We start from the raw sequence: 13,051 nt of genomic DNA on the forward strand, positions 1-13,051 counted from the left end.
TCTTATATTACAGGGTGAACAATATGAAGTGTTACCTATTCAAAACACCATACATTTTTTGTGTGAAATTAGTTTTTATTGATTTCAAAGACAAAATTGTTCAAAAATGATTACAGTTTTAATATATATTCACTTTAGCTCGATATGACCACCTTTTGCCTTGACTATAGCCTAAAACCGGTCAAAACAAGAGTTGCGTGCTGCACGAATGTGATCTTGAGGTATTTTAGCCCATTCTCGTATGATCGCTTTTTTAGCGCATCCATACTGGCATATTTTTTAGTCCTCACTTTGCTCTCCAAAATGGACCAGATGGAATAGTCCATCGGAATTGCGTCTGGCGAATCCCAAAGCCACTGTGTGGACGAAATAAAGTGTGGAACATGATTTTTTAACCATTCTTGGTTCACATGAGCTTTATAAGACGGTGCCGAGTCCTGTTGGAACGTCCATGGTCTACGATCGAAATGTTTTCGTGTCCACGGCTCTAAAGCAGCTTCTAAATCATTTTCCTGATAATAAGTCGCATTCACTTTGATACCAGGCTCGATAAAAACGATTGGAGAGCGTCCATCAGCGGTCACTGCGGCCCAAACCATTACTTGTGATGGGAAATTGCTTCGAGTGGCCAAACGTAGGCCCAAATTCTGGTATGAGCGTTCGGTGAAATAAAGACGATCGTTTTGAGTGTTTATGAACTGCTCAATTGGGAAATTTTTGTCATCAGAAAACACAATGTTAAGAAATTCGCCACGTTCGTGCAAGCGCAACAACTCCTTTGCTCTTTCGCACCGAACTTTTTTTTGCTGGGGTGAAAGATCGGGTGCTTTTTGGAACTTGTAAACCTTGACCTTGAGCTCATTTTTCAATATGCGTCGAATGCTGTCTTGCGATGTTTTCAGTTCTTTGGCCATCACAGAAAAAAAAATTCATCAAAACTGAGACGCAAAGGCTTTTGATGGCTTATAAACAATATATTGAACTGTCATTAGAAAAATTTTGACATTGATGTAATGAGCTGTTTTACAGATACAAGCAGTGTGAAGTTGGTAACACTTCATATCGTTCAGCCGGTATATAGATCGTCAACCGTGACGACTCTATTCTTTGCTTTGGAGCGCTGGGATAGGTATAGTTACGTTGCCGACTTTAGACGCGTTTTGCTCAAAACTATATTTTTCGAATTGGCGTACACGATAACTCGAAAAGTTATTGACCGATCTCAGCATAGCTCGATAGCGCTCTCCATTCACCGTAGCGGCAGCTCCTCCACATTTCGAAGAATGATACGAACGGTAAGAACCGAAGATGCCGCTAGTGCTCTATAAACTTCCAAAATTTGCAGTTAAACGATTCATGATGACTTGCCAAACCTTAATGAACCGAAATGTCAACACAGTTTACCATTCTCAGCTGTCAAACCATAGTTATTGAGATAATTTGATAAAAAAACTCCTTCCACGCATGCATTTTTTTAGGCTTGGATACAGATGGAAGACCAAATGTGGTAAAAACGGTGGATTCTCCAACAATTCGATCTTTAATTCATGGATTTTAGCCATTGCTAAAATGCTCTTGTGACACGGTGTATTGTCCTTATGAAAATCTGCTTCTTTTCTCACGAAATTTTTCCTTCCGCTGGTCTATAAAGTTAAAATAATATTCAAAATTTATTGTTTTATCAGTTTGCTCGTAATCCACAAACAAAATTCCTTTCGCATCCCAAAAAAACTGATGCTAACACCTTCTTGACCGATTTCTGGACACAAACACGGTTCGGAGCCACAGAACTATGTTGACTCCACTCTTTAGTCTCCTGTTGTGATTTAGGATCATGGTGATAGACCCAAGTCTCATCCATAGGGATGAATCGATGCACAAAATCCACTTTAAAGCTCTAAATGTTGCTGAGAAAGTCGCATTCGAATGTGTTTTTGTACCATTATTAGCGAATGCTGCACCCACTGTGTGCGTAGTTTTCTAAAACCTAATACTTCAGTCCCCAATAGGTCCGTGCCCAGTGAGATGCCTAGGGCTTCTACTAAATCTCTTTCAGTCACTCGAATTTTCCAATACGATATCCTGTATTTTATCTACGATTTCTGGTTATGTTGCTGGACGTCCTCGACGTGAATCGTCTTCAATGCTTGTACGCCCACGTTTAAATTTAGCAACCCATCTTTCTACTGTACTAATTGATGGCGAAAAGTCTTTATACATTTTCAACATTCGTTCATAAATTTCATTCGCTTTTAAGACTTTCAAAAATAAAAATTCTATCACTTCACGAGACTTGATTTTTTTCTATTGCAGAAAACACTGTAACACCTCGGTTAGTAAACAGTGAATTGACAGATTGAAATGAAACTTCACATCTGTTAACATAAAGGGGGTACCAACGTAACATAAAAAAAATGTTTGGCCTTCTCTAATCGAACCGCAAAACTTATTTAATCACCTAATATGCCAACGTCCAGATCTCGAAACATTTCTAGAACTCTACTTATATTTTCGGTACAGACATCAGAGTCGTCTTCGATTTTTCCACTACTTCAATTCGACTGCTAAAATGCGTGCACCGTAGCGGTTTTTTGACTCGAGCAGACAGAAAAAACCCCAGGGAGAAATATCAGGAGAATTCGATGGTTGTTGGATGGTATTCGTTTCATTCTTTGCGCATATCGCAATCCGTTGAATAACATTTTCACTACATACAATTAATGATTTGAAGTGATGGAAATCTTTATTTTGACCTTTACGCGCTCCATCAACAGACACGTAGTTTGTATGCTGTGGCCAAGGCGCATTCATTAAAGGTGGTGGCACTAAACCAACAACAATGTTTTGTACGTTTGATTGTCAAAGCAAAGATTTGGAAAACTAGAAAACAAATGATGAATTCGCTTGATTCATTCTGGGCTGACAGCCACATGGACACGTCGAAAAAAAAAAAACAAATCAGCTGAATTACCGATACCACCCAATAATGATAGAGAATAACATTGCGCCTTCCGAATTCGCTGTGTCGTAAGAGTTCATCAATAAACAAACAAAAGGAAGGTTAATTACTTGTTTGTGAAGAAGAAAAGTAGACGAAAACAGTGGAAACAACCAAACACAAGCAATTATATACACACACATACACGCCGTGGCAAGCTTCCACATAAAAACGCAAAAAATTGCATTTGAAAGCTTTATATTTATTTGTGTTTTTACAATTTAACACGCGGCATTTCGTTTTCATTAGTTTGATTAGTTTAAATCTCACAAATCACAATTTTACCAAGCCATTCACTGAATTTTCACAAACATGCAATTTCTCCTGCTTTTGTTTGTTTTGTATTACATAAGGGAGCTGACGTTAGAGTAAAGTAACTGTTTTTAATGGCGCCACCTCCAGTACTCAATTCGCCTTGGATACCACCTATAATAGATTCAATGATTGACGTACACCGCTATTTGCAAAAATTATAACAACTTCCGTTAGGGTGCTTAATTTTGCTCAGTTTTACACTTTAACTATTGCTTTTCCATGGATTAACACAGCTGAATTGTGCCTTTTCAATTTATGGCCTGCTTGAATTTTTTTCGCTTGATTTTTTTATATTCCATACCGTTTATTTATCAAACCCTTCCTTGAGCGAAAGGATAAATTCACTGGCCACAAATATTAATTAAGAATTTTTTATAAAATCTAATTTTATGGTTGTTTTATATAAAAGTATTTTATTCGCTTGCTCCAATTTTTAGGATATCACTTTAACACCACAGCCTCCAGACGTCTGCGCGCCTCACGGTATGCCATCATTATATCATCCAAGGTCATTCCGCTCGTGCGATTCGCACACGGTTGCAGCAGTTCACAGTTGCGTTGCGTGAAACGTTGACAGGTAAGCTCAAGCTGTCCCGTGCTTTCCATACGACAACCATAGCGACATTGCAGCGGTGCATCCTCGCTCGTATCTGTGTAGTACCGCATAAAATCAAATTTTCGACGACCGCCAATCAAGTAGCGCGACCATGACTCCAGTAGGCCTTCAGCTGGTCGCAAACACTGCAACTTCACCGAATTCCAGCCGGCCAGAAGATAGGTGGAATAGTGCGCATAGCCCTCGACACGTTCACGCGCCCAACTGTCGATGGAAATGAGTTCGAAGTAGATATGCAGCAAGTGGGCAGGATTGAATTCCTCTTCGCAGAGCAGTGTCAATTGCCAATTGTATCCGAAGTAGCACTCGTTATCACCGTGAGCGGGCGAACTGGCGTGCGTGCTGGCATGCAATATACCCTCCTCCAGTAACGTGTGCGCCGGCAATTGGATGTGGTAGCGCGCATGTATGTTGTCATAGCTGAAACCGCTGGCTGAACGCAATTCAAATAGCAGAGAAACGCGCGTGGTGCGCTTTGGCGGCATGGCGAACAAGGCGCTTAAGTCACGCTCCTCCTGCCAGTGCGTGGCCAATTCGGGTAGTTGCAAGAAATGCACCGGATTTTCAATGTGTCTGCGCTGAGAGACATTGCGGATGGCGTAGGCGTACAAATGGCGATAATCCGTGTCGATTTCTAGGTAATAGGGATTCGCTTCGAAGTCGTTGAAGTCAGGATAGATGTGTAATTGCCGCATTAGTGGCTGCCAGACCAGCGAAAGCAGCTGTGTGTCTGGTGAAATGGCAGCATAGACATACATTAGCTGCAGCGCCTCCGTCATAGGGACAGGCTGTTGTTCAGTTTTGTCGGCACTCGCCGTTTGCAATGCCTTCTCGGGCCTGAAGTGGTCCTCATGCACGTAGGTGAATATCTCGCCCCAGTGCTGTTGGCATGCGTTCGCTGCTTTTCTTGACTTTTTGTGGCGTTTATTTTTCTGACTACGTTTGCTGACATCGCCAGGTGCTGTGCCCCCGCTTGATGCTTCTGTTGGCATACCGTCTGCCAATACCCACTGATGGTACTTTTTGTGTGTGTCGGTAATGCAATTGCGTTCATCTTTATAGTATTCTACTTCGCTGGGGCTGAGTAGCTTTTGTTGCCAGCGAATGCGTGTGACGGTGGTCACATTGTCCACCTGCTCGAAACGTTCACCTTTTTTCACAGCACTTTTGCTCGCGTTGTTGTGATTGGGTTCAAATTTTGGCAGCGTTAACAAGGAGTTGACATGCCGAAAATGCACTTCCAATTCCAGGCACTCAATACTATCCCGAATGTTATAAATGCCGGTGTGTTTGGGAAATTCTTGAAACATCTTTCCTGTGGAAAAATCCAAACAGAAGAAAACTATGCAAAATCTAAATATTTTAATCCCGGCTATTTGACGTCTATTATTATTTTGTTTACAATTAACGTCTCCCTTGGTAACGATTTTTTCGCTACCTCAAACGCGTACTCTGGCGAGTAAAATATTTTCGGTGTACTAAGCAACAAACGCCGGATAACGGAAAAGCGCCATCTTACTGAACCAACGTAGGGCTAGGTGTGTATGGCGTCACCTATCGTACGCTCGCCGTTATTTCACGCAACACGCGACACCCTGTGGCTTGCTATCCAATTTCCCACCGTGCGTGGATAATAAAAGCAGAGAATGGAATGAGAAGGAGCAAATGTTAAATAACTAACAGCAGAGAATGTTAATGGCAGAGAATGTTAATGGAATGAGAAGGAACAAATGTTACTGTTAACTATTTTTAGCAGAGAATGTTAATGGACATTTCTAATGGACCTATCGTACGCTCGCCGTTATTTCACGCAACACGCGACACCCTGTGGCTTGCTATCCAATTTCCCACCGTGCGTGGATAATAAAAGCAGAGAATGGAATGAGAAGGAGCAAATGTTAAATAACTAACAGCAGAGAATGTTAATGGCAGAGAATGTTAATGGAATGAGAAGGAACAAATGTTACTGTTAACTATTTTTAGCAGAGAATGTTAATGGACATTTCTAATGGACATTCTAAAATGTTCTAGAACACAACCAAAACACATGCCTCAACATGCGTATGTCGTCCACACCCAAAATCTAAGCCTAGCGACTACAAAAACAAAATACATTCGTACACGCAGTCGCAGCGGCCAGGTGTAACGCTACGTAGGCACCAGCAAATCGATATTTTGGAAGCTGCTATGCTATGTTTTAAAAAACATAAAAAACTCGTGTCTGATCGAAGGATTTTTTTTCAATAATTTCGATTATTTTTAAACAATTAATGGTCGGTTTTTTTCGAAAACCTGAAAAATATTTCCTGAGGCCTCCATATTGTTAATTAAAAAAAGTTTCGATCAGACACAAGATTATCTATTAATAAAACTAATTTTTCCTGTCCGATTGATTTTAGATGAATCTCCAAGGACTTCTGATGATCACCGCAAGAGACTTCTGGAGAAAGGGGCTCCACACAAACAGCGATAACTTTTACATCCCGACACTCATCGGGAAATTCTTACCAACTTCTTAAGCTCTCGACCTCCGAATGCCATTATCGGAGTCCAACCACCACCCATTGCAAACGAAGAGCTCCAACTTCCCGCGTAACCATGGCACAATTACGTTCTGGCTACGGTAGCAGGTTAAATTCCTACTTATCGAGAATTGACCCCGACATACTAAACATATATCCTCATCTAACACACTCCCTCTGAACCCAACCTGTCGAAACAGCAAGTTTCCTGGGTCTACCGTTAGATGAGCTAGGCGAAGACGACTGGTAAATTACCCTACACTGACAGGGCAAAAGTACTGCTACAACAACAATTATTAATTTTTTTTTTTAATTTTGCTAAAATCAAGTCGAAACACGATGTATTAATGCTATGTTTTGAGTTTTGAAAAATAAAGCAATTAACAGCAAAAAAAAAAATTATTGAAAATCATAATTTTTCGGGCCTCCAACTGCCCCTAACCCCCTCATCACTTTCAAACAACTACCGAAGATTTGAAACATTTTCCACAGTGATCCATTTACAAGAGAACGCGTAATCGACGTAAAGGCAAGCCGTAGACAAACCATAGAGTCACAAAAGTGATTGCTGAAATGATATCGTTTAGGTCAGGAAGGGATTGAAGCGGTTGTCTTGTGGGACACACTCCGGCTCATAGCCCATTGTGATGCCGCGTGGAGAATTTTTCCTATTTCTCCTAAAACCAGTGTGTGATTTTCAAAAATTTTAGAATATCTCCTATTACTGCAGAACTGAGGTCTTCCAATTTGTTAAAAAATTATCTGCCTAGATCAGGACAATGGCTGGATAGATCAGGACAATGGCACAGAAAGTGCAAGTTTTTCTCTTCCTCTTCCAAGACAACTTCTACAGAAGTCATGTACTTGCACACTCATCCTTTGAGCGTGTCTACCTATGTATTAGCCAATGTCCCATTATGACCGAAAATGTGTGCTAAGATTGCGCTTATTTTGGTTAGCAGAGATTCTGTGCGTCTAGCATTGAGAGCCGGCCACAGTTGACGGGCGATTTTGCAGGTGGCTTCATTACGCCATCTTTCGTTTGCTTTCCTTACGATTTATTCAAGGATAAGAAGTTTACATATTTGTAAGGCTATGCCTATGTCATTGTCTATGAACTCAACGGTAATTTGGTGGCGAGTCTCGCTAGTTCATCGGCTCTGCAGTTACCCTCAATGGCACGATGGCCAGAGACCCATATTATCCATAAGCGAAATGACTCAGCCATTGTGTGGCATTTCGTGGCTGCCTTGGAGGTTGTCGACTGTTTTGTGAGGGATTTTATTGCTGCCTGGCTTGCAGTGAAAATTTGGATGTTATTTCCAGATATCGTATCACACTGTACTAGTGTCGCGGCTTTCATTATTGCCATCAGTTCAGCCTGAAAGACACTACAGTAGTCGGGGAGCCGAAAACTGAAGGAGATCCCCAGATGCTCGGAGTATACACCTACGCCCACCCTGCCCTCGAGCTTTGAGTCATCTGTGTATAAATGGATAGACCCGCCCTGTCTTACATCTCCCGTTCCCACTCTTCCCTTGAGAGTAGGAGAGTCGTGAGGGCGGGAAGCTCCGAAGTGCCAGCCAGGATTTTGCCGTGACCATAGCTCTTATTTGACCACTTACTTAGAAAGTTCAGCCTTATTGCCTGCAGATTTACCGGCAGGAAGTTTGATGCCGCATATAATGCTTTCGATGGTGTAATTGACACCACGCCAGTTATGAGAACAGATGCTAGTCTTTGAACCTTGTCAAGTTTTTTGATGTTCACACCCTTCTCAAGGGCATTCCACCATATTACAATACCATAGTAGAGAAATGGGCCTAACCACTGTTGTGCAAAGTCAGTATATTATTCTGGTTTCCAGTCCCCATTTCTTTCCAATTAGCCTTCCGCAGGCATTGTACCCATCATAGATTTGCGTACTCTATTTGCGACTGTGAGTCCCCAATTTAGCTTCCCATCTAGTACAAGTCCTAGATATTTCGTCTTTTCTGTTACTCTAAGTGGTTTCCTTCCTAGGAATATGTGTTTAAGAGGAGGTGTTTTATGTTGCATGCTAAATAGTATCAGATCCCTTTTTTCGGACTTGAAGGTCCTCGACTTTTAAACCAAAGTGATAGTCTGTTGAGAGATCTTTGTTGATGATCACATAATGTTGGAAGTTGTTTCCCCCGAGATTATTATAACAATATCATTGGCATTGAGATTATTTTCCCTCTCATTTTTTTCAAGTTCTTGAAGAAGATTATTGACAATTAGGTTCCACAGAAGTGGAGAGATTACCCCACTTTGAGGTGTACCCCTGATTGGAAATTTCTTAGTGAATGTGTCTCTCAGATTTGCGCTTATCATTCGCCCAGTTAGCATTCGTTCTATAAACGAGACTAGCGCACTGTTTACTCCCATTTCCGTTGGCAAATTCGTAATCGCTTCCAGATATGTATATATTATTGAAGGTACCCTCGATGTCTAGACAAGCAACGAGGGTGTACTTCTTATACTGAAGGGATTTCTCAACCGTGTCAACTAGCGCGTGGAGCGCTGTTTCCACTGACTTGTCTTTGCTGTATGCAAGTTGGGACGTTGATAGCTTGTTGCTAACTTTTCCTTTGATATCGTTTGCAGATGAATCGTTCGTGCAGTTCATCGTTCGAGAGAGATTATTAGACTGTTTATTTTACATATTTGACTGAATATATTTATTATTTTAAAAATATTATATTATTATATGTTATACAGCGTTTTTATACCATAGCTAGCATTATATGTATACACCTCAGTGCAGTTGCTTTGTTTATTACAATATTATTTTTTGATAAGCAAACTATTCTAAACAGAGCCACAAATTTTAAATTATTGTATTACACGATCGGTTATGTCCAAGCATCGAATGCCATAACCAAACCGCGTGGCCAAATCATACTACCAAAGCTGTATAGTAAACATTTTCAAAGATCAAGCCTATGCAAATCGCTTGCCAACATTGGACCAACTCGCAAAATTTTTACTAGTGAGATTATTCATGGATAATCTGGAAAAAGTTCAACGCATATTACAAGCATTCAATGTTTTATACTGTATGCCAGAATTCTTAAAGATATTATCTTAGTGGACATACCTCCTTTGCGACATTACATAAATATGTGTAATTTTGTATATGAATTACAGTATTTAATAAGCTCATGTTTTGTTTGCCAAACCGGATTACTAATCCTTTGTGGATTTTTAAAATCGTTAATATGTAGGATAGTAAAATCGTATAAAAAGACAAAAATATAAATAACAACTTATAATAAAAATAAAAACTTACAGTTAAAAATCTAGACAAACTACTTCATTAGATATTTCGGATAAGGATTGGCGGGAACAATTAAAAATTGTTTTGTTTTTAATAAAGAAACCGTTGACGGTTGTTCGTAATGACTCCACAAGTAAATACATACAAATAATGGATAAATTATTATACTCAAGCAAACGCTTCAACAGTTTGTATATAAATCCCATGAATTATAAGTAAATATGATTGACGTAGTTGCATACTTATTTTTCACATTTTCTGAAATAACTTTTATATGAAATGACTTTTATTAGCCGAACTAATACTCGTGTTTTACAGCTTTAACTTTTACTGCAGCGAATTTTTTATGTAAGTATGTTACCATTTAAATTCTTTATATTTTTGTCTTGCGACTACAGCAATCATATAAGTTTAATTTTCAAATTAAAGTTTTACGACCTGAGAAAATATGCTTGAATCGGAAATTTAGCCAACCCTTAACACAAACAAAAATATAAGAGGAAATATAAAATATGAACAAGTACTATTAAGCGTTTCTCAACAAACTCGAAAAACTTTTAAAGTAGGTATTGAGATGTGTCCGCTCATCTTATTTGGATCAATTGAACATCAGAGAGATCGTCCGCCGTATATGTTCGTTATTTGTCCTCGATTCGGGCTTTTCGTCTATTTCTTCCCTTCTAATTCCTTGCAATTCATTGTTTTTGCGTAAAATAAGTTCAAATGCTTCTTCATCCAGTTCAATAGGTGTGATTGTTGATACCTTTTTATACTTATCGGCCTTGTATTTTTCTTGTATAGCCTGTTGCGGTAGTTTTGTAGCAGCATTATGCGATTTACAGAGATGCAAGAGGACTTCTTTAAGGTCTTCTAAAGAGTACGTTGTTAATTCTTCCAGTTCAACTGTCCAAATCGTGTAATCCAACAGATGTCTTGCCAATGCATGGGCAGCAGCAGATATCAACGACGGTAGGAAACGTAAATAGGGATCAGCTTCCAGAAGTGACAATTCACAAATATATTGCGTCAGAAATTTAAGCTTGTCTGTCATGTCTAGCAGCGTAGCATAAGTGTTCACAAACACGAAAGCCGTCGGTGTGCACAAGTCAAATGCTAAAATTTTCAAAATAATCTGTTCCATGCGTAACACTTGTGCTTTGTTGTAGGTATCATCTGTAATGAACACGAATTCACCGACATCTGGTGGGTAAATTTCCTCATATTTCGATGCAATGAACATGGCTGCTGTACCAACCAGTTGCAATTTGCTGCGCACTACTGACATTTGGCTAAGGAAACGGTCAATATACGATACGGATAGGTATAAAGTTTCTGTATCTAAATTGTACTCCTCGGACACTTCTACCAGCCAATCCACGAGAATTGTGCGCATTGAATGATTAATATCAGCCTGGCGACGCATATAGTACGGTTTAGGTCGACGCTTCTTCTCACTTTCAAGGAAATATTCTAAGATATTTCTTTGGTATTCCAGAACTTCAAAGAAACGTTGTCGATCATTACGAGGAATGAGGAGGCGTCGTTTTCGTTCCTCCTCTTCGGTAGTTAAATCAGCGACTTTTTTGTCGTCATTGTCATCCTCAAACACATCGGATTGCTGAGTAATACCAGCTAGGGAACGATCAACGGACATCGGCGAAAGCACCTCGGACACAGACATTGGCGTAGATTCAAAAACGCATTCATCGTCAGCGTAAACCAGCGAAGCATCACTAAAGTTATTTTTGTTACCGTTTGTTGCCGCTGCTGCTAATATTACGGTATTATTATTGTGTATTTGTGCATTTCCAACCTCTCGAAATGCCACTTTGCTACCTACCATACCACCAGCTGTCTTGCGCCCATGTCCGTTATTTGAATTTGCATTTAGCACTGCCATGTTAGTGCTCCGCATACCATCAATCTGATTTCCCTTAACTGGCAGAATGGCACCTCCAAGTACAGAAGGCTGAATGGGATTCACTCTATTTCCGGCGGTAGCCAGGGTTTTTTCTTTTAATACCGCATTCATTTGTGGATTCTCCTTCTCTGCATCTTGATCGATGTGGAAAGTGGCCATTATGAAATTATCCTTTTTTTTATGTACTGCTAGTTTTTATCTCTCTTTACCCCTTATGTTCGATTCAAAGCGGAATTCGTGTGCTGTTTGTGTCGCTTCAATTTCGACAAATGTCGTATACGGGCACGATTTAATTTACGTCGACTGCTTAAATTTCTGATATCACTTAACTCCGTAAAACTTTTTGAATTATATGGTCACCACGCTATTTCGGAACTGCAGTTAAATAAATGGATATTTCATTCGGCCCTGCGCTGCCTTATTATTTAAGTATAACTTGCGGTGACCGGTTAATTTAATTAACATGTATACACCCGTGAATTTCTCACTCGACAAACTTAATTATTTCTTCATTCGTCAGTGAAATTATTTTTAAAATTTGCGCCAAGATGAATAAATCCACCCCGAACACAAGCAAAACCAGTCATTTTGACTCTGTTCAAATCTACGGCGAAAAACTCAGCTGGGTGGTTGCCACACCTTAATAAATCAAACTTGTATTGCGCCGTCTTTCTCAGTTCAAAGCGTTATGTTTCAGTTATGTTCAGTTAAGTAGAATGGTAATTAATATAACTCCACTTGTTTAGTATGTAAGTTGACTAATTTGGATTGAATGGGATAGAAAACTAGTACACGTTAATAAATTTTATTTATTACTGGGTATTTACATGTTCAAACTTTTATTTTCAATTTGCTCACATGTACGTCTTGTGAAAAATCACCTAAATAGCCAGTTATGACGTATCCTACAAGTAATTCCAATGGGGATTTAATAATAATTAAGAAAATAACTGAAATTTATTTTCCCGCTAAAAGTTTATCTGTGTTCAGCCGTAAAGATTGAACGAATACAGCCTAACGACTTCAAGGGCTGACCACCCGCCAAAGTTTGTGTATGTTAGAAAGGAAAATATAACTTGTTATCTGGGCCTCGTAAACCTCAAGTTTGCATAGATATGCCAAGAGTTTAGTTATTAGTATTTCGCAAGGCAAATTGAGTATCATTCTTGGCGCAATCGTGTATTCTATCATTCTTGGAGAAAACAAAGTTGCATGGTTTTCAACCGTTTTGGCAAGATATACGAATCGAATGTGGCGACCAAGGTGAAACTATACGGATGATTTGCGTTTTCTTACCACAACACAACCTTACGGCAACAACAACGTTGACATGTATTTGTCTATGACATTAGTATTTAGTTTGAATACCGAGAGTTTC

At 39.6% G+C, this 13,051-nt stretch overlaps 2 protein-coding genes across 2 annotated transcripts; both read right to left on the minus strand.

The window, feature by feature from the left end:
* Positions 1-3,315: 3,315 nt before the first annotated feature.
* Positions 3,316-5,425, minus strand: LOC128856665 (tectonic-like complex member Mks1). The gene has a single exon (XM_054091978.1). The coding sequence runs from the start codon at positions 5,237-5,239 to the stop codon at positions 3,755-3,757; it is 1,485 nt and encodes a 494-aa protein (XP_053947953.1). The 5' UTR covers positions 5,240-5,425; the 3' UTR covers positions 3,316-3,754.
* Positions 5,426-9,436: 4,011 nt separating this feature from the next.
* Positions 9,437-12,284, minus strand: LOC128858673 (G2/mitotic-specific cyclin-A-like). The gene has a single exon (XM_054095124.1). The coding sequence runs from the start codon at positions 11,830-11,832 to the stop codon at positions 10,351-10,353; it is 1,482 nt and encodes a 493-aa protein (XP_053951099.1). The 5' UTR covers positions 11,833-12,284; the 3' UTR covers positions 9,437-10,350.
* Positions 12,285-13,051: the final 767 nt, after the last annotated feature.

The sequence above is a fragment of the Anastrepha ludens genome, chromosome 3, assembly GCF_028408465.1.
Source record: "Anastrepha ludens isolate Willacy chromosome 3, idAnaLude1.1, whole genome shotgun sequence".
Taxonomy (NCBI): Eukaryota; Metazoa; Arthropoda; class Insecta; order Diptera; family Tephritidae; genus Anastrepha; species Anastrepha ludens.